The sequence below is a fragment of the Symphodus melops genome (genome assembly GCF_947650265.1).
Source record: "Symphodus melops genome assembly, chromosome: 1".
NCBI classification, from domain to species: Eukaryota; Metazoa; Chordata; class Actinopteri; order Labriformes; family Labridae; genus Symphodus; species Symphodus melops.
Genome location: NC_136691.1, coordinates 33134547 through 33160186, shown reverse-complemented (window position 1 = coordinate 33160186; position 25640 = coordinate 33134547). Strand labels below are relative to the sequence as shown.

At 43.0% G+C, this 25640-nt stretch overlaps 1 protein-coding gene across 3 annotated transcripts in view; it reads right to left on the bottom strand.

Moving 5' to 3' along the window:
* Nucleotides 1-25640, bottom strand: part of LOC306822637 (uncharacterized protein) — a 65519-nt gene extending 39879 nt beyond the window's left edge. For all 3 annotated transcript variants that reach the window (XM_079341766.1, XM_079341767.1, XM_079341768.1), the window contains exons 1-5: nt 25361-25640; nt 12105-12252; nt 9476-9634; nt 9195-9387; nt 7270-7377 (exon numbers count right to left, since the gene is read on the bottom strand). In XM_079341766.1, coding sequence (XP_079197892.1) covers nt 7270-7377; nt 9195-9387; nt 9476-9634; nt 12105-12252; nt 25361-25466 — 714 coding nt within the window. In that variant the 5' untranslated portion in view covers nt 25467-25640. The remainder of the gene's footprint in view (nt 1-7269; nt 7378-9194; nt 9388-9475; nt 9635-12104; nt 12253-25360) is intronic.

The window sequence follows — 25640 nt, the reverse complement described above, 5'->3', positions numbered from 1 at the left end:
AGATAAATCTGCAACACAGATAAGAAAAATGATCAGAATAGAATTCTCAGAGAACACTGTTTTGGTTTGTCTTGAGTCTGTCTCACAGACATGGAGGATATCAGTCTGCATGGTTTACATTTCTCAGTTCTGTCTGCAGCTCAGGGAGCAGATTGTTGCTCCATCTATAAGTGCTGAACTTTTGGTTAATGCTACATTACTTATGAAATAAGAATTATCATAAAAGCTGAAGATCTGAAGCTAGCACCATTTAGCTGTGAATGTTGCCCCTCTAGAATCAGTCGGAGCATGAAACCCGATTAATATCACCAGGGAGCATTCGTCCATACTCTTTTATATATAACTGTTATCAAGCAGCTGGGATATCTGAACAGTTTCCTTTCAGGAGATTTCCACATGCTAGCTTGTGTCAGAAGGAATCAGATCATTTCCCATAGCAATTTATTGTCAGGGTGATTACAAGTGGTCTCATAAAACCACATCAAACTCTGATGATCTCAGTGTGGTGAGCTTGATTTATGCTGAGGCACTGCAGAGGAGACCTACAGCAGCCTCAATCAAACACAGTGAGTGGAGGGATAGTCGGAGGGGTTTCAACGGTGGCCACAACATCCGCTTTACAGTTGGAGCGAGGGGACCACATTAAGACTGAATGAGGTCTTTCATAACTCGGCTATATATTGTGTTAAAGAGTGAAATCCCTCAGCAAATAAACAGCTTCCAGTCCCATCACAAAATAAACACGGTGGAAGTACGAAGGAGCCAACAGATCCACAGGATAACTCCGTCGAACCCGCCATGCTAAGTCCTCTGTACATACATACGACACATGTGGTTTGGATTAGAACACAGGATCAGGATTGGTTTTCTCAGGGACGGAGTACGCTCTGTGTGAACAGGCCGACTGTGACTGCTTACATCAGACTGTATGTGTTGCTAACATGGCTGTTCTTGTTTGTTGTCTCGTGTTCTGTATTCAGCTGAAGTTGGTTTCACTAAATTACAGGCCACAGGGTTAATCTGAGGTCTGAGATGATACGGCATGCGCTGCCAGCTGAACAGAGCGCATACATCGTGGATAAAACATCAACTCCGGGCCGAACCTGAACTTTGAAGTTGATGACCTCAAGCGGCTGGCTCAGAGTCACCGTCAAAAAAAGCACGCTCACGTTCTCACAGATCTGCAGTGTGGAGGTTTTTTTTTTTTTTTTTTTTTTTTTTCAATCTTCCTGCTCTGCGTTTATTTGGCTGCCGTCACATTGGAGGCCTGCAGGGTTCATTCTGAAGGTGAACCGTAAGCAGTGCAGAGAAATCACTGAACCATATAAAAGCAGTAATTAGTTACGAGTTTGTCGTTCAGAAATATGGACGGTATGAACGTTGTGATCATCATTTTCATGAGAACGTCTCTGATTTCTAAAGAGAGGAGGATTTAGATTTTTGAGGATGAAGATGAGAGATGGACTTGAGCTTCGAGACGACTCAAAGCGCTTTTACACTGCAGGTCACACATTCAGGTTGCCATTCAAGTAACCATCAGAAGTAACTAATCCCATGTGTACACATTCAAATGTCGCTGACAAAGCAGGAGGGACAATTCTGGGTTAAGTGTCTCTCTCCTGAGGACACGTATTCCCTGCAGAGGGAAGAATCCCCTTCATCAGTTGTTGCAGGATTTAGGGATCGCACTCCCGAACATCCGATTGAGAGGCAACAGCTCTAAAACTGAGCCGCCCAGATAGACCTGCACCATACCAACAGGACCTGGGATGAATTCTGTCATAAAGATTAACAGGGCAGCCTTAAAAGAAGAGTGAAGTGAGTCCAGGTGGATCGACCTTCTTGTTAAAAACTGGACTGGCGCTTCTCGTCTGTGTAAACTGCGTAAAAAAAAAAAGAAGAGAGTTGAGGTGTTTCCAACCTCTCTGACAGACCCTGTCTAATGTCTGCACATCTCTGCTGCGATGGCAGAACATTCACTGACAGAGAGCTGCAGATGACAGCAAACCATTAACCCCTTAACGCCTATTGTCGCAAATTAGCAACAAACTGCTTCCGCTCCAAATGCAGCCAAAAGAGCCTCTGTATTCCTCCACTGCTGGTTGATGCACTTTCAATACAAACCTAGGAACCTTTTGTAAGCATTAGTTTGTCATAGGACCAGTCGGAGACAGAACAACCTCCGTTTGACGTGCTATTAATGTGCTATTTTATGTGCTGTTTTCAAATAAACATTCTCAACTTAATTTAGCAGCTACTTGAAAGCAGAAACACATGTAAAAAAATGTTTTAATACATGGACACAAATTCAGGCGTCAATCTGTTGCATGTTTCAAACAGACAGTAGTCAAACAAAGCTGAGCAATAACGTGATTAAACCCAGCATGTAGACCCAGTGCAGGAAACATCATAACCTTCCCTAACCTTTCCCTGAATTTCCCTCGGGATCAATAAAGTATCTATCTATCTATCTATCTATCTATCTATCTATCTATCTAACCTGCAGCTCTGCTGACGTCACACTGAGCCTCAACCTCTAAAAACCACGGTGGACGTGCCAAATCCTGCAGTTCATCAAGTGTTCACACCGGAAGACACATACATTCAAACAATCCAGTTTTCTCAACAGAAATAAACAAGTTTAAAAGCCCAAAAAAGGTCCAAAAAATTAAAAACAGGCCTGATGAGCTTTAGTCACAGTTAAACAGAAGGAATCAGGATAATTCTGTTTTTAGTCTCAGGTAGAGTTTGTTTGTCTGCAGCACACACTGGAGAGTCAAAGAGCATAAGCTATTTATACAAAGACCAAAGTGAGACTGGTAATAATGTCAACAATAATATTTAATAACCTTCAGCCAGTGTACAAACAATCCTTTATGCAGGTTGGTCGACATCATTGATGGATAACTTTGGTCACATGGGGATCAACATTCAGTCTCACGTGGAGGACAGAGAGACGAGTCCTGCCAGTATATGTCATATGTGACTCAACATCCACCAACATTATTAAGGACATCTTTCTGTTTTTTTATGATTTCATGGCAGATTTTGTCACGTTTTCTTCACGTTTGCATTTAAATCATTTTGCTTGGTAATAATTGAAGTAATTCATTGGCTCAACGTGTAGGACTGTTCTAAACACTGACAAACACTGCTTCCTCTGAAGAGCTGTCTCAGGACTCACTCAGCTGTGCTTCTTATGCAGCAGCCAGACTATGAGCTCATGATTGACAGCTAAAAGTCTGCGTATTTTATTTTTTTTACATATATTTTAAACCAACAAACTCATCCTGGATTGTTCATGTGGCTGCACAAAGCGACACCTCCTCAGTTGTATCTTTTGTTCATGTCGTGTTTTTATTTTCACCTGACACTGCTTTTATATGTTACATTTTTAACATCCGTTGAAAAGCCTTTGACATCTTTCTTCTCCTGTCGTGTTCCTTACTTCACTGACTGTGTCGACATACTGATCAATAACTCCTGATTCGTTCCTACCTCTGAGCCAAACACAAACCGAAATCCATCATATAAAAAAAGCCCTTAAAAAGGAGGCTTGTGAAAAAGCTGGTGATCAGATGTAGCTTGAGATGCCCGTGCTAATCATATAACCTATTCAAACTGAACACACACATGATCGGCCTTGACTCAACATGAATGACTTATAAATTGGGTTTTCAGCAGCTTAAGTATGCTATGACTGGATTTCTGCATTCTCAGTATATGACTGGTTAAGTGACATCAAGAAACAGACTGCAGAACTCACCAACTCTTCTCTGATTGGCTGGAGTGAGTAATCTGTAACATGTGATGCTGTCTCCTGGTTGGTCTGGATGTGAAATAGCTCAGTGTTGTAAAAATGCTACATCTGGAAGGCTGATGTCTGACACAGATTAGTGTCCACGCTTTCTCTTTATGACACCTTCACCCATCTGATGAAGTTCAGTGCAGGTTCAAGCAGGAAGACTGTTTCACATCCATCCATTCATCAAAGGCCGAGTCAGCAGCTGTTTCCTAAAAAATCAAAAATAGACTTACACTGAAGTAATGCAGCTCAACTGTCCCTTCTGGGCCTCCATACATGTGTGCTGGTGACTGTCTCCAGACACTCTGTCCTCGGCCTGGATTCTGATGTTTGAGGTTGTTTGTGGTCGGGGGAGCTGGTTTGTTTCCCTTAGCTGAGACCGACACAGGTGAGTTTAGGAGTGGATACAATTCAGGGATTGGACGAGATTCAAACCGATGAACATGACGTAGTCAGACGCAGTGTCAAAGACGAATAAATATAACCATAGTGAGGTGAAGCTCATGAAGCTTGTTCTATAATGCCTCTGTGGACAAAGAGTTACTTCTGATTCATTTAGACATTTTGTTCTTTAATGATTAGGAAAGGTTTTGTTTTGTCTTTTGACGAAAAATTACATCCTGCAGTCTTTAAACTGTGAATCCATCAATCAATCAACCCATCAATCAATCAATCATCTCTGCTCATCTTTGCTGTGGAAATCGTTTTGTCTCTGAAGCCTGCTGTTAATCTCCTGGCCTGCTGCCGACCCTGCAGCAGCATTTACAGATATTCAAAATTAGGATGCTGAAAGAATCAATGTGGTCACTGATGACCTTGTTTGCTTTTTTTTAGCTCATAGAGAAGTAATCAATATTAACATAAATCTGTCCAAAGTTCCACTGATCAATCACCATGCAGCTGTGAATTTAAAATCTGTCGTTCATTACATGAAGACGACATGAAGTACTGTTTCAGTTCACTGTTCACTCATCATGAAGTCTCTCTTTATTGTAATGTCACTCTGCTGTACTCATCAGTTACTAAATCTATCACACAGTCACTTCTCATCTCTGGGCCTGACCGATAAATCAGCCAGCCGATAACATCAGTGTGACGCATGTTCCTCTCCAGCTGACTGACTGTGTTGTCTACGTTAAGGCCGGTTCACTCGGCAGGATCATTAGGCCGATTTTGGCTCCAATTCTCTCCTTCATAAAATAATCCTGTCTGTGTTCAGACTGCTCTCGTCTGATCGGAAGGACGCCGGGCGGGACCGCTCCCTGTATCCCTCACCTGACAACTCAGCTGTCACACTGAGCGGCCTCTGAAGAGGGGGAGCTTCATCAAACTACAAATCAACACCACGGACACGGGTACAAAGAGGTCAACAGAGGTCATGACCCCTGACCCTGAGGACGCTGCGTCAGAGAGAAGTCGCTCCAAATCAGGAATGATGAAGCTGTGATTTGTGTCGTGTCACTTATCACTTATCTCTTCTGTGTGTCAAGGTATCAAAAATTTCTGTCGACTTGTCGGGATTATTGTGATTGTTTTGATTGAGAGGAATTGACATACTGTGTGTTAAAGAGTCACGTCATCATGTAAAGTTGACTGATGTTCATAAAGAAACAGACTGTCACATACATGTGATTTAAAAGTTGGGACACTGTCTGTTTGGAGGAAAACAAACAAACATAATAACATCGTGCACGTTTGAAAACATGAGACTCGACGCCTTCAGATGAAACAGTCGAGTGTTCAACTGAGCACATTCATCATCCGCGCTCTCCTGGAGGAGTTTACCGACCCACACAGCCATCTGAACCACGAAGCTTCAGGCTCCCACCACCCTGAAAGCAACGTCCTCCGAAGAGTACGGAAAGTTGGCGAGCGTCGTACGAAGGCGTATAGTGGCTGCACTGAGGACGCGGCTCGAAGGAATGGTAATGAATGAACACAGGGCAAAACCACGATCCTCCCTGAGGGGGCGTTCATCAGAGCGAAGCCATCCCTCAGCCTGTGCACGTGCACAAATCATGGAGTGAGTGCTGATAGGAGACTTGTTTTCACAGTGCTAATGCTAAACAGAGCTCCCATACACGCAACTATGGAGACAGAGTGTTAAGAGGACTACAAATCAGGAAACTGTGTTTTCCTTCTGTTATATTTAACTGACATGAACACATCCTTCACTGCTCCCTCCTCACTTCTTCACCCTCACTGTGTTAGAGCCATTCTGCAGAAACGTGTAGTAACATGACGTGTGCAAACAGCACCTTCACATGAGCCGCCCTGAGAGAGGATAACTCAAACTCAAATATGTACCAGCAGCGCCCGAGCCTCTGACCGCTGACTCCCCTGACGAGCCGGCTCCTCATGTGTGGATCCTTCTGCGCGCTCTGAATGAGCAGAGAGAGAGAAGGAGGATGGAACCGAGCACAGCTGATGTGTGATAAATAAAAGGAAGCTCGGAGCAGGTTGTCTCCGCGGGACACGAAGATAAAGACAGTGTGTACAGACTAGAGGATATTCACTCACACACACACACACACACACACACACACACACACACACACACATAGGCTGAGTGAGGGGGGTGCCAACAGCAATGCGCTCCAGAGCTGGTGTGGGTTTGGTCCCTTTGCTCAAGGGCACCTCAGCAGTGCACAGCCACCTCAACAGCTACTGTCTCAGACCGATATCCAGATTTGAGACTTGAACCAGCAACCCTGCAGTTCCCAACCCGAGTCCCCACAGACTGAGCTGCTACTAATGAGGCTCTAAAGAAGTACGAGTTCTTTCAACAAATGATGAATATCTTTATATTTTGGCCTTCAGGTCTGAGACGCTGCTCCACGCTAAGGGTCCCCACATGGGCCTAGTCTGATCTGATTAGTCGGCCGTTCTGCTCTGCTCTAATTGGTCCGTTGCTTGGCAGGGATGTCACATGGGCGTGCAGCACGAGCCAATGGGATCAGTGATGTCACACTGGCAAATTTCATTCGGGTGGGGGTGAGGGACCGAGCGTCACATGCAGCTACAGCTACTGCTAACAGGAGGACGTAGGAGAAGACACGTCTCTGATCATGCAGACCACACTAAAGAACATCTAAAACCAGAAAAAGCTGAATATGGGACCTTCACAACTGTGTCATTAATAAAAAACTTTATTAATGAAATGAAATGATGTCAACTCAACACAGATACTTGTCCAAAACAATTCTTCATGGAGGATGTTTACAACATGTTTGTTTTGTTTTTTTGAATATGCTCATTTGATATGTGCACATGCTGATGACATGAAGGAGAAAAAAAAAGCATTTTTAAAGGAGAGGGCAAAGGTTTGTTTGACAAACAGCAACACAGTTCAGATAGATGAACACACTCAGGGTTGTGTTGTGCTCCAGTTATGATGTTTCATCCTTTGAGGTCAGTTTAAAACACAAATCAAAATAGTTGCATTCATCAAAAGACTCTCCTACCCAGAGTGCATCAGGGGTTGTCTGGTTGCAGGCAGGCTGGTGGAGAGTACAGTGGTCTCTGGCAGCGTCTGGATCCCCCATCACGACGGTCATTTGTCTCAGCGTTCCCTGAGGACACCGACAGGAAGGAGAGATGGGAGGTTATCTCCAGGTAACTCCAGCCCACCCTATCCTCACCACAGCTAGCACAACATATAGAGCCGTTCCTCCACTTCATACTTGAGCGAAGGTCAAGAGAGCCAGGAGAGGACATCCATCACGATCAGTGCCCGTCTACGAGCCTGACGTCAGCATGTTTGGACTTGAACTTCACAGACGTGATATATGAGTCCAGCGAGACTCATCGTCACGACTGTTCTGGATTCAATTAAGGTGAAGACAAGGTCTGAGTCACAGCTCCTCGGGTCACATTACTGAAAAGAGGAATTCATCAAGTATTTTGGGTCTGAACGACTAAAAGGTCAGAACGTTGTTGTAACGCTCCAGTTGAGCTGGATGGACTGGCTTCATCAATATCCTGTTGGGCGAGTTGACCGGAATCAAAGTAGTAGCTTTTTTTCAGGGTCAGGTCGTTTCAAAGTAGCTTGTTCTGAAACAGACTCAACTTGATACTGCTGCTTCTATACGAGCAACAAAACGCTAGCAAGACCATCAGAAACGAGAGAGATTGAACTGGTAATCACGAGCGCCAGGTCAACGCCCTGCAGAAAGAGCCTTTCAACGACAAAGACTCTGAGTGAGTGAGATATCTGGCTGCTACACACCAGCATGAAGAAGCAGAAGTCATGTTGTTGGATGTCACCATAAGCTAGTTATGAGCATGTGTGACATGTACAGAGATGTGAGGGAGTCCATGGAGTCACAATGGATCCACCTTCGCCAGTTGCTAACTTGTTAGTCAGGTCAACGGAGAGAAGGTCTAACAGTTCAAAACTTGACTCCTACTGCAGCGGAGCCAGATGATTATTTTTGGTTAAGAAATGGGTCCTCCGTCTGTGACATCACGTCACTGTAACGTGGGAAGTTTTCTCTTAAAACTGACAGTTATAACGATCTCAAAACAACGACCTCATGTTGTTGGAAAGTTTGATTTGAATTTTTTGTATTACAATCATGTCAAAACAAACGTGACAAAGCAACAAAGATGATACTGAAAAACAGAGAGCTGAGCTTGAAAGACCCATTGGACTCATGGACTCATGGACTCATGGACTCATGGATGTAGAAGAGGAATCAGAGGAGGAGGAGGAGAGGCAGAGAAGGAATCATTTATATCTGAATGACGAATATCTCCCCACAATGTTCAATACACACACAAATATTTATCACTGGACATAAATGATAAAACACATACACATCATTTATATGTGTAATAGAACTCCACAAATATATGATATATACTGTATGTTTAGATATGTTTAAAAGTACTTTTATCATAAACATACAAACTTTTCAATCTGCAATTATAAATTGTTGTGTCGTGGTTTGATTCACTATTTTTTTTTTTTTTAAGCAGGGACGTCGCCCTCTTATTCACCCAATCACAGGAGAGTATGATGTAACGTGATCACTAAGTGTTACACCTGCACAGTCAGCGATGAGCCTAACTGTCTCTTTCAAGTCATGTTTTTGGGGCGGCAGAAGCTCAGTCCGTAGGGACTTGGGTTGCCGGTCCCGGTGCGGATCAAATATGGACATGTGTCTAGTAGCTGGAGAGGTGCCAGACCTTGAGCAAGGCACCGAATCCCCCACCACAACTACCAGCTGCGTCGCTCTGACGTCTCTCTGTCAGTGCATGAATATGTGTGTTGCATGGTTACCAGGTTACCAGAACACTAAAATAAAAAAACATTTATGCTGTACTAAGAAAACCTGAGAAGTAACCCCTGGATTCTGTACCATGAATGAGAACAATGTTTGCTTACTTCAAAGGGCGTCTCAAAGGGCTCCAGGCTGCCTCCCAACATCAGCAGGCCGTCACTGGAGACGTCCTGCCACGGATAGGCCCAGTTCACCCTCTCCACCAGAGAGCAGTCCACGTACACCTCCAGCCACAGCGGGGAGACCCCCAGTGAGACCCGGTGCCACTGGCCGTCAAACACAGAGCCCACTGGGAACCTGGGTTTGGATCAGGGAGGGGAGACGAACAGAGGAAGATGAGTGCAGATCAGAGCAGTGGCGTGCTTAATGTGAGGATCACACGTACTCGTATTCTCTGTGCTGAGTGGAGATGAAGGTGAGGGAGCGCGGGCTGAGGCGGAGCTGCAGGTGGACGTGATGCTGGGAGTTTAGCACAGTCAGCACGTTGCTCTCCTCTTTCTGAGAGCTACGAAACTCCACCAGCAGGCTGAACTCTCCTGAGAACCTGAAGACAACAAAAACCATGAGGACAAAAAGACAAACATGCAACACGTCGTGTCGAGGTAGAGTGTGTGATCCGTGTGACTCCATCACAAGAGAAAGTCCAACATTTTCAAAAACAAGAGTCTTCTCTGTTAAATGGAATTTAACTAGAGCTGCAGATATTGAACATATTCGTATTCTATCGAATATCCCGATCGATTAATTGAATAAATCAAACTTTTGCTTAATTAAGGTTTAACTTGTTTCACGTCCTCCCTGCAAACCTGCTTGTAGTCTTTGCAGCTGCCATGGTAACGCTCTGCTCTACAGCTGCTGATGTTCACCATATTACTGACAGGGTCCCAAATAAACGTTGTGATTCACTGGTCAAGGTGGCAGGTCGATGAAACATACAGGCCAAACATGTTTTAACAGCTGAAATAACAAATAGTGTTGTTGTGTCGCCTACACATCTGTTACAGTACTAATCGAGAAAGCATTACTGTATGTTCTGTTGAATCAATCACAGATTCAATCATTTTAACAGATCAGGAAATTGAGAAACTTTAAATACATATGTGCTTGGCTTTATTTAGGTAGTTCCTAGAGCTCTGAAGTGTCAGACTCAGCGTGCAGCAGGGAGAGGAGCAGGTAGCTGCAGCTACATTAAACGTGTTTAATACTCATAGCATAGTTTTGAAAACAAAAAAACTAAACTAAATGAGGCCTCGAGGCAGCAGAAATTCCGCAATGAATTTTTGTAATCGAATTATTCGAGTTATTCGAGGAATCATTTCAGCTCTAAATTGAACCTTTCCCAAGTTTCTGTTGTGAGCACAATCTGAAATCATCAGCTGAGTGAATCATGAAGGTTTGTTTATATAGCACCAGGCAAGTCAGAGTGCTTTACACAGGCACAACAAGCATCTCCACATTCCCCGACATAATAATAAAAACAATAGACACATTTCAAGAGGATACAAGTTGAGATAAAAACTGTTCAAAATAAAATCTAGATACATATGAGTTTAATAAAAAGTGATCAAGACAAAACATGAAAAATGAAGACAGGGACAGACCAGAAGACAACAACAGCTGCTCACACATCAGAGGAATCACTCTGCTCCCCTCGCTCTGTCTAAAGATTAAAAAAAACACAAACCAGCAGCTTTTAGAAGGCAGCGAGTCAATCTCTTCTTATATCGACAACTCGTTCCTTTTCATAAACTGTATTCATTAATTGGCTTGACTGCACATTGTCGTGGTCTGATCACATCAACAAAGTTGTTGACAAAATGGGTAGAGCTGTTGCTGTAACACGTAAATGTGCACCGTTTCTCAACTCACAGTTGCTTAGTCGTGTTGTTCGTACTTTGGTTTTATGTCATTTAGATTACTGTTCAGTTGTATGGGCAGCTGCATCGAACTCTCTTCTATATAAATTGCAAGTTGCTCAAAACAAGGCTGCAAGACTGGTTCTTGGTTGTTCTGCAAGAACTAATACTGTAGAAATGCATGAACGTCTTGCTTGGCTGATGGTCAAGCATAGACTATCTGCTAATTTATTAATATACCTTCACAGAATTATCAATACTCAAACTCCTACATTTCTTTATGATAATATATTTTACTGCTCAGATACACATTCACATTACACAAGAGGGGCAAATAGTCGACAGATCACTTTACCTCTACCTAAGTCTAATGCTATGAAGAGGACTGTATCCTACAGGTCAACTGGGCTTTGGAACAATCTTCCAGTTGAGATTCGTAATATCAAGGGAAAAACTGGTTTTAAAAAGAGACTAAGATTGTATTTGTTCTTAAAGCCATAATACCATCTTGATTATTGATTGAGAAAGGTTGTGTTATGTCACAAGGAAAATGTATGTTGCTTTTCTATATCTCATTGTTTTTATCTTTATTTTTAATAGCCTAAGTGTTGTTGTTGTTGATGTTTTTTGTATGTCAAGGCTGGACCCCAGGAAGACTAGCTGTCGTCTTGGCGTCAGCTAATGGGGATCCTTTTAAATAAACAAATAAACAAAAATAAAAAATTGATTGTTCTGCCCTGAACCTGAAAATCTTGACATTGCCTCTAAACCATCAGTTCAAAGATATTCTTCTTAGCCAGCAAAAAGTAAAGGAAGGAAAAATAATGTGTGGAAAAAAATAGGAAAAGAAAAAAGACAACGTGAGGCAGTGAGAGGTGTACGCGAGCTAAGCTAGCTTCATGCTAAGCATCAGGTAAACGTTAAGATTATGGATGTGACATCACACTCTCAGACAGTAAGTTGTGTTTCAAACTCTCAGTGTTCAGTGTATCTGTCATAACTCCTCATGACAAGAAGAGAGAGAGAGAGAGAGAGAGAGAGAGAGAAAGAGAGAGAGAGAGAGAGAGAGAGAGACAGAGAGAGAGAGAGAGAGAGAGAGAGAGAGAGAGAGAGAGAGAGAGAGAGACAGAGAGAGAGAGAGAGAGAGAGAGAGAGTACCTGGGTCCAAACGCCTGCCGGGTGGCCATGATGAGACTGTCATAGAGGCTGATGTGGAGAGAGGGACACGTCTCACTGTCAGCTGAGAGGGAGACGTTTTTGTCCTCGACCAACATCGAGGAGAACTGCTGAACCAAATCCACTTTCTCTGTTCAGGAACCAGAACGACACAGTGAATAAGCAAGTGATGAGTTCACTTCAGCTGACTGGAACCAACAAACACGTTTATGTGACCAGAAGTTTCAAATAACAAAGACAGACATTTTACAAGTGGTTAGAAACTGTATTTTGGTCCTTTAGTCCCAAATAAGTCAATATAGCTGACCGACCTGTTTGAAGGAAGAGATGTGTATGTCGAAGCAGGGAAAGCACAGATGTAAATACAGATATGAATGATGTTTAAATTCATATTAGCTTCTTTAGTTTCGGGATCCAAATATAGTCAGTCTGGCTCACAACGTCGGCCCACCTTTGTTTTTTGTATTCTTAATTTGCGTGACGGATGTTTTGGAAATTTCCACAGAAAAGTCACACGATAATTCCAAAACAGTTTCAGATATATTTGGACAAAAAAACGTTCTTATGTATACAGAATTTTTTTTTTTTATCAGAACATAAAGGATTTAGTTGCCTTCAGTTATCTCAACAAACACTTATTAGTTAGCTCAAACTTAAATAAAAAAAAAAAAAAAAAAAACATGTGCATAAAGTTGCCTTGAAATGTTGAGTTTTGCTAGCTTGTTTATTTTAACCGTTAACTACGTGACAAACGCTCTTGTGATGTAAGGGAAACATTGACTGGACACCAACTTTGTTACACTGAAGAACAATAAGATGGAGGTGAGCCTTGGACTGTTTCTGTTTGGATGTGTACAGTCAAGCAGTGGTTCACCACTTGACCTCTGAACTTTAGTTTTAAGCCTCTGCAGACCTGATGCGTGTAGCAGTGAAATCTAACTCCCACAGTGGGGGGGGGGGGGGGGGGGGGGGGGGGGGGGGGGCGATGTAGTCTTCACTTCTCCATTCACGTCTCACAGAATGAGCTGCAGCTCCGCAGTCATGTAAGAGCCATGGAGAAAGGAAACACATGCATGCACAAAGCTCGCCCTTAACCTGTGCAGGCTTTTGTTTCATTATGGTCAGTGAAGATCCATCAGACGTGTCAGGGCCTCTGTATGCTGGCACGCCTGCTCCAAGGATCTGGACACAGACACACGTTGGTGCGCCCAACAACGAAGCACTGTGGGAGATTCCTGAGACAGAACATGGAGAACTTTCCCCAAGTGATGAGGACACTTTCTTAGTTTCACAGCGTATCGTGGTATGAAGGAAAACACGAGCAGAGTTATGAATTACTCTTAGCTTCATAAGCTCTTCTTTGAACAAACACTGCACCAAACAGCCGGACCGAGACCCAGCCGAAGAAGTGGTCTCGGTTCACTTCCAAACGAACCCTGGTACGGTTCGTTTGAGGTGTGAAAGCAACCAGACCTCAGTCCGACCCAGCTCTAAAAATCGTACGGCTTTTTGGACATAACAGGCTCCCGTAGCCTCGCGCATTAAGGGAAATAATTGTTTGGTTAGCAGCACAGTGTTCTTGTTTGTTTCTATCGCCTACTTCTTTGATATAAGACGAGGAGGTAATCTTTAGTCTATCATTCAGACACTTTCACTGGTGTTTCATCTCTCTCTTCTTTTATAATCCAAAACATTTAAATCACACAGACTATGAACAGAACAGCTGCAGTCTGATCTTCCTCCTCTCCCCTGCGCCACATACTTCATTTATAACCTCGGCCACATTCATCATAACACCGGTTGATTGCCCACACATAGATCTACATTTTTTACACAATTAAATATTTTCAAACCTGTACTAAATGGATGAAATTGTTGCTAAAATGTTGAATACCAGGACAGCGAGTGCAGCACACATGTTCTCCATGATTGTTTCATTTCATTTTATGATCACGGCTTTACCCCGCCCTAAACCTTCTTATCCAATGATTGAACGATCTTTGCTCACGTGGTTTTGTTTATGAATTCTGGTCCTCTTGTGAAAGGTGCAATGTGAAAACAAACCGCACCAAACCAAAGAATTAACATTGTATTTGGTCCGAACCAATGAAAGCGGACTACAGGACTTTCCCGGTGTGAATACACCCTCAGTAACAGACTCAAATTGGGCAGAGAATATCAGGATTCTCGTCGGGCCTTTACACTTACAGAAAACTTGTTAAAGATGTTTTCCAGAGGAGCTGTGTGTGTGAACACAAACAGACTAGTTTTTTTCTTTTTTTCCCCTGCAAGTCCGAGTGGGCCGACGTGAGAAAGCAGCAGGATTTTCTCCTGAGAATTCAGCTCGAGCCGATAGGAGGGGGAGAGACGTTTATGTCCTGTGACTGCTGCATCGACTGTATGAACGCCACCACTAGGTACAGGTATCTCAGCTGCATCACGTTTTCTCTTCTAATTCTGTCTAACTACACCTAACATTAAAATAAAGGCAAACACTCTCATTATAGCGTGGTATAGACCACTGTGTTGCTTCGTCCACTATCTTACCTCAGCAGAGCCCCGGCCCCCCTCAGCTGACAGGGATAGCCTCCCATTGTGAGGAGCGTCTGTGTCAGGAGAATCATTCCTCTTGGAATGATGGAGATATTTTCAGGAGGAAACATATTTTCACATATTTCATTTTCAGCTTCTAGTCCAAGCAGTCAGAGGTTTAGAAATGTAAAGGAAGACTTTTAAAATAAGAACACTGTTGTCTGGACTGACAGTGTCTTCTTCTTCTTCTCTCTGTTTGGATGTTAAAAGACCTGCTCACTCAGTGTGTTCGGCCTTCTCATCCTTCCTGCACCGTGGCGGCAGCGGCGGCGGCTACCACACATGACTGAGCTCTGATAACGTGATGAAAGGTCCGCTGTAAACCCCGAGCTGCATTCCTGAGTCATAAAAATATTCGGGAAGGCCAATTACTGCTCAGTGAGAGAAGAGGAGGCAGCAGCGCCGACGGAGAGGTGTTATTTTTCAAAGCAGACGCAGCGAGTGGATGGTGTGCAGGTGGCATCTTGACTCCATGTGTGGAGAGAAGACGCGAGGTAAATCTGGACTTAACTCCGTCCCAGGAGGGCAGCCAGTCACTGACAGTTTCATGGCTGCAGTGTGAAGTCTTGAGCTGCAGATTGATGGAATAGAAAACCCCCTCGCTCCTCCATGCTGCTCTGCAGGCTCGCTGTGATTAATCCTGGGCAGCTTGTTGAGGATTCATCAAGAGACTCTGCTTCATATTTAGGATGCCGGCGGGGGGTGACATATTCACAGATATTCACCTCATTTAGTCCTTCTACTTCACCTCAGGGACCATCAGTGTTTCCCACAGAATGAACAGGAGAGGATGCACAGTCACTGACAGGAGGACATAAGAACAGAGTCTGTGTCTCTGCAGAGCATACTGTCTGCAGGTCCTTTACCTCACAACACAGGAAACAGGAACAAGAGGAAAAGCACTTTCTCCATATTTGTGCACCTGTCAGGAGTCGTCTAGTCAGCTTCACAGTACAGTTTATAAAAAGTAACCTACTACAAAATGTCATCTTCAATAAAGGTCTATGAAATAAAAAGGGTTGGGTTCAAGTACTAGACTTTATTATTACAGAGCGGTAAACTGTGTCGCTTCTTTTAACAAACACACAGTAAACGAGATCGCTGTCACAACAACGGCTTCACGGAGCCCACGTGTTACACCGAGAGGCGAGCGCACCAAAAGAAAACAACAGAAGAAGATATGAGATGTTAAACGTGCATCGTCGTAGAAATGGTCGGAGGTGGAGGCGCTGGTAGCGCAGTGGCAGCACACGCGTCACCACACACTGAGGCTACAGACATGCGCGGGTGGGCGGCCTGGGCTCGACCCTGGCCTGTGGCCTCCCTCCCCCCTCTCTCTCCCTGATCAACTCTATCCACCTTCGCTCCAATAAAAGGCAAAAAAGCCCAAAAATAGATCTTTCAAAGAAACGGTTCGGAGGTTTCACCACATTAGACACAGAAGGAGAAGAGAACAGGCAGAGAACATGATGAGCCTGCTAACAGGCATCATAAACTGAGCCTGTTAGCAGATGAGACCAACCTTTCTTTTTTTATGATAAAAAAAACAACAACCCAGAGTATTTAGATGACATGCTCAGTTATTTAGTTCAACACAACATACTTAAGTGAATATATTAACTTTCCACCTGTGTTTGTGCTAATTGATATAAGACATCAACGCGGCGGGCTGAAACTCTGACAGACACACATTCTTGTTTCCTTCTTGAAGAAGTCAAAGCGAAGCATCACAATGTGCTCCTGTTCCAGCCATCACCAGTGTATTAGCCCTTATTAATAACCTTTACTCTAATGGCCCACATACAGGTACACCTCCACATTCTCCACATTCTCCACATTCACTGAGATTGACCCTTAAATATTTGCTCGCACCCCCTCCCAGAAGAAAAACAGCGAGACATGAAGAGGTGGCGCAGTGGAACCCGGCACGCACAGATTAAAACAAGGAATCAATCAAGCTAACTATTATCCATAAACATCCTGTATGTAAATGCCTGACTTTGAACATTCACACTTACATACTTTGGTTGATTTTAGGCTGATGATGTTCAGCCTCACGAGTCTTTGGGATGTTTTAACATCAACCCACGTGCATTTGTTTTGGTGCCTGGTTCAAAATCAGAGAATGACATCTAAACATAATATGAGCGTTAGCGTTACATAGCTAACGATCGCTATCCCAACAGTAAAATACACAACGATAAAATCCTGTTTAAACAAAAGATTTTTGATATTCAGAAGCTCCAGGGGGCGTGGCTTCAGGGCACCAGGTGATAATGGTGCAAAGATAATGTATCCCTTCATATATGTAGTTTGCATGTTAATGACCAGTCCCTCAGGAGTTAATCTCAGACTGTTGGATCATGAAGCTGCTGTGAGGAAAGTGAATTTTTTTCCCATATTTCTATTCAAGCGAATTCAAAGGTTTTTTTTAACAAGATGAAAATATGTAGGCCAGGCATACGATCCAGCTGAAGAGGAAGAGACAGAAGTGAGCTTCTCAGGGTTGTACAGTGAAATGTTTGGCGTCAGACTGACTGATGGGATCACAGGTTATCTACGGTAGGAAGAAGAATTTCTGTCTACAAGAAACACAAGACGCTCCGTGTACATAAACTTGAGTGGCATCAGATCTCCCTGACACTCCACAAATCAAAGAGGGCTGTGTGCAGCATTTTCACTGCAGCTCCTGGTCGCTCCGTCACGATGGGGCAATCATGTTTGTTAGCAAATATCTTCTGCCCTAATGAGAAACAGGTTCTGAAGACAAACAGGTAATATCACTAAAGAACAAAGTTGTTGTTGTCTATAAAAGAATCTATCATCCATCATAATGACGTGCCTGTACAAGTTGGTTAACACCTCACATCTCTATAATTTGCTAATAAGACCAAAAGGGGCGCAGGTGATGCCACATTTCTTTTGTTTTTCTTCCTCAAATCCGCTCTGTCATCATCCAGCTCCAGGGAGACGGCAACAACTCATCATGAGGAGTACTACCTCAAGTATCACCGACACTGTAAAGGTTTGACCCCATCACATGACCCAGCACATGGTGAACTGTACATACGAACAAAAAGACCTGTGCAGCTGTGAGATGTAGTTTTCCCTCAGAATAAAAAAGAGAAATCCACACAGATTCATAAAGTAAAACTTCGACATGTTTATAGAAAATGGTGAATAAATACAGGGAAGATAGATACATAGATGATGATAGATGGATAGAGAGATACTTTATTGATCCCGAGGGAGATTCAAGGCATCCAGTAGCAGGACACAAGACATTAGTTACAATACACACCACTGTCCCCCTCCCCTCTGTATACAATAATCCCCAAACAAGATTTGGAAGCCCTCCTATGTGACTAAGAGTAAACACAGCCCCAGTCTTTTCCTTCGCATGCAAACTTTTTGGATAACAGGGCAGTGCACTTACCAAAGTAATTCAACAACTGGAAGAACCCAGAAACTCGAGCACTCGAAGACACCCATGAACTGTAAAACATCTTCAAAACTTCAAAATCCATTGAGCAGATGAAGCAGCATTTTGAGCTACAGCAGAGTAATTCACAGAGTGATAGCAATAATACAGTATGTCACCGATCGGTGAGAGGAAGCAGGCTCCCGATTGTTTTACATGACCCACATACTGTAAAGGTAACTTCTTATTACAGCTATAACTGATGGCCCAATTTGACCCAGATAGATAGATAGATAGATAGATAGATAGATAGATAGATAGATAGATAGATAGATAGATAGATAGATAGATAGATAGATAGATAGATAGATAGATAGATAGATAGATAGATAGATAGATAGATAGATAGATAGATAGATAGATAGATACTTTATTGATCCCGAGGGAAATTCATGACCCAGTCATGAATTACCATTTAAAGGGGATTCAATAATCAGCAGCCAAATTTAAAATGAATGATTATTATTAGGGGTAGGACTTTAAAATTAAAATTATTTTAAATTATTAAAAAATTCTAACTAATTAACTCAGGGCTTTCTAATTAATTAATCGAAAGTAATCACATTAATTGCATCACAATATTTGACCTAAAAAGCAACACTTTTCAATCTAAATGGATTTTAGTGGACGAATGAATACAATGCATGCAATGTTATTTGCTTCTCAGTTTCATAAAGCTGTTGGATCTTGTTTGAAATAGTTTTTCTGCACAGCAGCTGGAAAGTTGGATCACACGTTGTCTGTAGCACATTTTTCTAACCCCTTATCTTCTACCACTAATAGTGGTCTACAGTCCCGATCAATCAATTTAGCGAGTGAATTTGTACGTTTATCAGACATTGAATTACTAATTTTGGTCCTGAAGACATTCATTTGGTCGAGTTTAGGCTGCAAACGCTTCTTGTTTTTACTTGTGGCGTAGCTAGTGCAAAGCTAGCGGTAAGCTAGCACAAAACTAGTGCGTAGCAATGAGAAACAGTCCCGCTGTTTATGAGGCAAACTGTGATTAAACGTGTTAAAAAAAAAAGAACGTGTTAGTTTCATGTAATTAATTAATCGTAATTAACACGTTAAAGTCCCACCCCTAATCATTATCTTATTGGAGAAAAATACTTTTCCATCATAAAGGACTGTACAGCTGTATCAGCCACACGTTGACTGTGGTGTACTGTGAGCTATCAGTTGGTGCATCCATCTCTGAACATTTCGGTCTGGAGGAAAAGGTCTGTGTGACACATCTGGAGAAGATGAAAAACTTGAAGACTGCGGACTGCAGAGGACAATCCCGTGATACTGGGAGCAACATGACAGGACACAGAGAAGCATGAATATTCAAACTGAATGAGAAAGCGTTGTGCGTCCCGTGCAGCGGTCGAACTCTTATTCTGGTTTTAGCAGTTGTAGCCAAACCTTCAGTGCTCTCCATTTCCTTCTTTAGTTCTCCAGAGGTTGTACAATGTTTTTCGTTGTAATTAATAATTCATGTGCTCTGCACTCGATCATGTTTTATAAACCAATCAAGCCTCTCTACCTCACGAATGCATGAGTCCACACTCAAAGCATGAGCTGAAATCCACTCTTGGACCAATGGTGATAGAGAATGTAAGTGAGGGGCGGGGCTTTAGAGGGAGCCCAGAGAGGAGGGGCTGAGTGTAGACGGAGAACGGAGAGGATGCTACTTTCAAAATCATGCTAGTTTTCAAAAATTACCGACCGTAATTAACGTTAGCAATGCCAGACACAAACCATCATACCAACTGTCATAAACAACTAAACGGAGGACCCTGGTGCAGAACAAACAAAAAAAAGTATTAAACAAAAAGTCAAACAACTAAAAGTACTACAAAGAAATTCCAAACATCCAACTGAAGAATTCGACAAAGATGAAAACCAAAGGGAGCACGAGGACGACTGACATGAGGCAGCTAACGTACGACATGAACTGACAAGACCAGGGAAGGAACACTGAGACTAAACAGACAGGTAATCAAACACAGGTGAGGACAATCAGAGCAATCAAGACAGGAGGGAAACACGGGGAGCATTCAGATTGTCCCTCCTATCTCCTTTCACTATCCACTTTACCTAAACCCTGTGGAAACGTCACATTTCTCCTCCAACACATCGTTAGTTTTCGTGAACGGTCGGATGCGCGAGTCAGGGAATTGTGATGTGAAGGAGGAAGGAGATGTGAAAGGGCGGCACTTTCACATCTCCTTTGGTAAAGAATATATTCACTTTATTCTCATCTCTGCACACCCCTCATATAATCTAGTCTTCTTAACATCAGATTGTAAAGAGCTCAAACATCACGCTCTGAGAATGCAGGCCTTTACCTTTCAAACACCTGTTTGTTCGTAACAAGGCAATAAAGGGGCATCTTAGGCTCTGTTTTCTGCTTCTCCAGACATGCGGGTATATCTCCCATTGTAAACACTTTCCTAAACAAAGCAGCAAGAATAAGGACCATCACTTCATCCACCTCAACTGAGCAGCACAAACTGCTCCATCTGATAAGGATGCGAGTGTTTCTCAAAGAGCAGCGAGTGCCAAGGTCTTCTTATATATAGTCAAATGAATCTCAGTTCATTCAGCTCCTCGCTTCAAGCCTGCTGTTGTTCTTGGACGTCACCAGACCTCAAACTTTGGGCCTGACGGGAAAGATACAAGAGCTTTAAGTCAAACCTTTCCCATCGTGTGTTTGAGAAGTCGACTCAGTGACGGCAGGATGGAAACCAAAAAAAAACAACAGCAAAAAAAACCCCACACAATGACAGTGGCTGAGTTCAAGCGAAGGAAGGTTTCAACTGGGACGAGCGCAAACAAAGAACTTCTCACATAGGACACCTTTCAGAGTCAGAATCTACGTATCCATTTCCCCCAGCTTTTCACTGAATTCATGTATTGCACTAGATGTGTTCATTATCTGTAACGGGTTTAACTAAAGGTCCCTGATGCTTAATCTATAAAACAGACTGGATGATAGAAGACGGCATAACCCAATTGGGGGTCTGACAGAGAACACTGAGACTTAGTGTGAACTATAGAACAGACGATTTTCATGATCTCTGTGCATCTGTTAAATACAGCTCACAACATGCATCATAAATTCCTTCCAGCTTTAGTTTCCTCTGTACATGGTGTGGAGAATCATATCACCTTTACCCTTTGAATGTCAGGCATCTATTTAGAACAATCTCTCATTACTCCGCTAACTGAGTCAGTACGTTTTGCTTCAGAGACATTACCTGTGACATATGTTTCTGGGTTCACAGTTTTCTCAGCAACAGACCACAATCCACCAGAGTGGGGAGCGTGACATCATCATACGCCATCACCAACACCGGTTCCCCCCAGTGATGTGTGCTGAGCCCGTTCCTGTTTACCCTCTACACCAACGACGGCATCAGCCCCTCACCCACAAACACTTCCCTCAAAATACTCCGATGACACTGTCGTAGTTGGGCTGTTAGATCCTTCACTGACCGAATACCACAACTCCATTTCCCACCTCACACAGTGGTGCTCTGACAACCACCTGCACCTCAACGTGGCGAAAACCAAAGAGTTGGTTATCACCCCCCCAGCACAAGCTAGTCAATCCCCTTCCCCACCCACAACCCCATCAGTATCAACGGAGAAGCCGTGGAGGTGGTGGACACGTTTAGATACCTGGGACTCACAATAGACAATAAAGTCACCTTTGAATCACACATCCATGACATCCATAAACGCAGCCAGCAAAGAGCCCTCTCAGTTGCCCCCCACCTCCTACTGTCACTATACAAGAGCATACTTCAACTCATCCTCCTCTACTGCTTTTTCAACATGCTGCCATCCCCCAGCACAAAAAGACTGACTTTAAATCACACATAGAGCTGCCAAAATCATCGGCCTCCCCACCCCCATCCTCTCTGACCTTAACACCACAGCCACAACACGCAGGGCAGTCTCCATCACCCGGGACCCCAGACACCCCCTACACTCATACTTCGTGCTACTTCCATCTGGCCGTCGGTACAGGTCCCTGACCTGGAAGAGGGTCAAGTTCAGCAGGACCTTCGTCCCCTCTGTCGTAACAGAACTCAATAGACTGCGTCGTTAAACATGTTTTCTGTGTTAGATGTGCATGGTGGAGGATGTAATGTATGTCTTTATGTATCTTGAGGTCTGTCTGTCTACGTGTCCCTCGTATGAGGGTGAAAGCAAATTTCCTGCAAAGGACAATAAATCTGAATCTTCAAGTATGGTCAGAGCTCCTCAGAATAGATTGTAGTCTGCTGACATCAAGATCATTTCTACAGTGTACCCAAACTGAGTGAATACAGAGAGATTCCTCCTATCATTATCTTTGTCTTACAGCTCTCTGGAGTGGACAGCAGTATGAAGCCCGTCTTACTGCCAGGTAAACTGTTTCATATATAACAGCTTGAATTTGAATGAGGACACTTTATATGAGAACACACAAACACAGACAAAGGTTAGAAGTGTGTGATGTGCTGTGAAAACTATGACTCAGTGGTTATCATTTGAAGACACACAGAGCTGCTCAGGCTGCTGATGGCTCAGCTATGAAAGGTGAGTGACATTAAAATATTGGTCGTCTGCTCTTCAACACTCAGACTGCAGTCTTGGAGCGATGCCCGGCCGGCTGTCAGCGAGCGCCGCTGAGGGCACTTTGATGTGAGCCGAGAGCAGAACAGAGATCAGCTTTCTCCCAGTGTGCTCTTCAAACATTACATCAGATCCAACAGAGCTGATAACAGCACGCTGTCTGCATGCCACGCACCCACAGAGCAAGGAATCCCTCGAGAGACACACCACTATGCATTTCTTCTATATGCACATGAGAGGGCTACTGTACTCACATCAGTGAGACCCTGTGCTGAATACACTCTGCACTGAGAAGACAGCACTACAACTAATGTGTGTGTTTAGTTCAGTTATGTCTGTGGGGTAGAATCTGTTCTTAAACCTTGATGCTCAGATCTTAAGGCTCCTGAAGTGTCCTTCAGACAGTAGCAGAGAAGAGGAGGTGAGTTACATCCTTCTCAGTGCAGCCGGGTCTGCAGAGACTTCATGATGTGAAGGTGAGAGCAGGGGGAGTCTGATCATATTTTAGTGCTGTGCCCACTCCCAGTCAAAGATAACCCCTTCAAAAGTGCTTGGATTTGCTGCTGATAGGGTTACACTCAACCCGGTCTCATCAATCTGCGTACAAATAACACAACATTGCAATTGTAGAATAGTTGTCTATGGGAAACCCCTTACAATTGCAATTATGCGTGCATATGATACGCCTTGCAACACATACTGACTGGTTAAAGTTAGCCTAGCAACACATACCGACTGGTTAAAGTTAGCCTTGCAACACATACCGACTGGTTAAAGTTAGCCTAGCAACACATACCGACTTGTTAAGGTTAGGAAGGGATTGGGAGAGGTTAGAATAGTTGTCTATGGGTAACCCCTTGACTCCTCCTGAAGAAAGTTAGGGATTGGCTTATCATATGCATGCAAAATTGCAATTTGGCGTATGCATGCACGACATTAGAATGTTGTGTTATTTGTACGCAAACTGGGAGACTAGGTTCATTACACTATTTACAAGAACGGTAAAAAAAAATAAAAAATAAAAAATATATATATATATATATATATTTCCGAGCAGTTACATTGCTCTATTAAAAAGCAGATTTTTCCTTTAAGAACAGAGTGGTATCTGGTGCTCTCCTTTCATGACCTGTATGTTTCTCTATATGAGGGCCTGTGTCCACAGCTGGGTGGCAAATGTTAACTTCCACTTCCCTCTGTAATGTCTGTGTGTTTCAGACAGCTGTGTGCTTATCATTTGTCGTAATTAAAGAAAACATGACGACAATGTAAAGACGTCCTGTTCTGACATCAGCAGCAGATCCACACCTGGAAATGATACCCCTCAAAAAGACGAGTCAGACTAGCGTCTCCTCCGCCACTGTTGTTGACAAAAATAACGTTTTTAAGTCCCCCCCCCCCCAAAAAAAATGGCACTTAATGCTTCTGCAGAGTGACCGCTTGAGAAGATAATTAATATGAAGATGATCCACAGCAGAACCGAGTGCTGCTTCAGTTCAAAGCAGTTCCACTTTTTTTTCGTCTTCCCTGCTGAGGGATCGTTGATGTTCAATAACTTATTTTAATGTGTGCTTTGATTAGCTGAGAGGGGGCGTGGTCAGCATTTGTACCTGGGAGCTGTTTTGGCTTTGCTTTTGTCCAAGAAAGCAGAGGGAGACATTCTGTCCATATGAACATACAGTCAATAGTTCTGATGAAGCTCGAGCTGCATGTGCCACAGTGTCCTGAGAGCAGGCTTCAAGCAGTAAGTAAATTAACACACAGGTGTGTATGGAGGTCTGCCATGATGGGTTCTACAAACCTACAGTTACAGAAGGCCTCACGCACACACGTAACTTCAGAAAACTGTTACAAAATGGGACTAAGCCCCAAATATTCAGCTACAGGAGTGACGCTCAAGTCACATATTCATGTCCCAATGTTTCGAACTAGTTAAAGTGTCAAGTTCCTAAGACACTGACTTTGCACACTGTGAACTTTTATCACCCAAGAAAATTAAGAGAATACTTTGAACATGTGGACATAAACATGAGCTCTGGACTTCCCAAAGCTCAGACTACATTTGCAGCACATTTACACATTAAGAGCAGAGTCAACTTAAAATGGTGGATAGATAGACATGTTTTTTTTAATGCATTAGGGCACTGGAGCTACACTTTTGTTCTCTATAGAGGTAGAGTGAGCAGGTTGAAGCAGGAAAAGGTTTCAGTGCTGCAACAGCGGCTGTCAGTGGAAGAAGCTGGTACTACAAGTCAGTATCAAAGCAGCATCTGCACTGTGACCTGTATGAGCTATTAATAAATAGTAATAATTCACACACATGATACGTGATGTGGATTATTAACTTGATTAAGCCAATAAGACATTTCCTTTTAAGACAATTTTATTAAATCTACGTGAATTTTAGAAACTTATGTTTGTACTGACGACTTACAACAGTTTCAATGACAGCCAGCCCTCGTGTAATATATATATATATATATATATTTGAAGTTAATCTTTTAAGTTTTCTCCACAAATTATAATAGCATTAATTAAAGGTGTATCTTACCTGTTGTATGGAAACTCCGCGTTTCCTTTGAAGGCATCACGTCCGCAGCATATCCAATAATGCAAAAATTAACCAACAAAAACTGGACTTTGCTTATTAAAAACATACTTCCGTTTTATTGTCTCCAAAAAACACAAATATCTGAAAGCGAGAGAATTTAAAACTATCCAGGTTCAAATATTTTCTCCAATATGTTTCTTTTATCTTGCGTTTCAATGAGTCCACTGCTACCTTTCCATCATGAAGCTTAAACAGCCCAAAGCAACTTTTTACTGGCCAA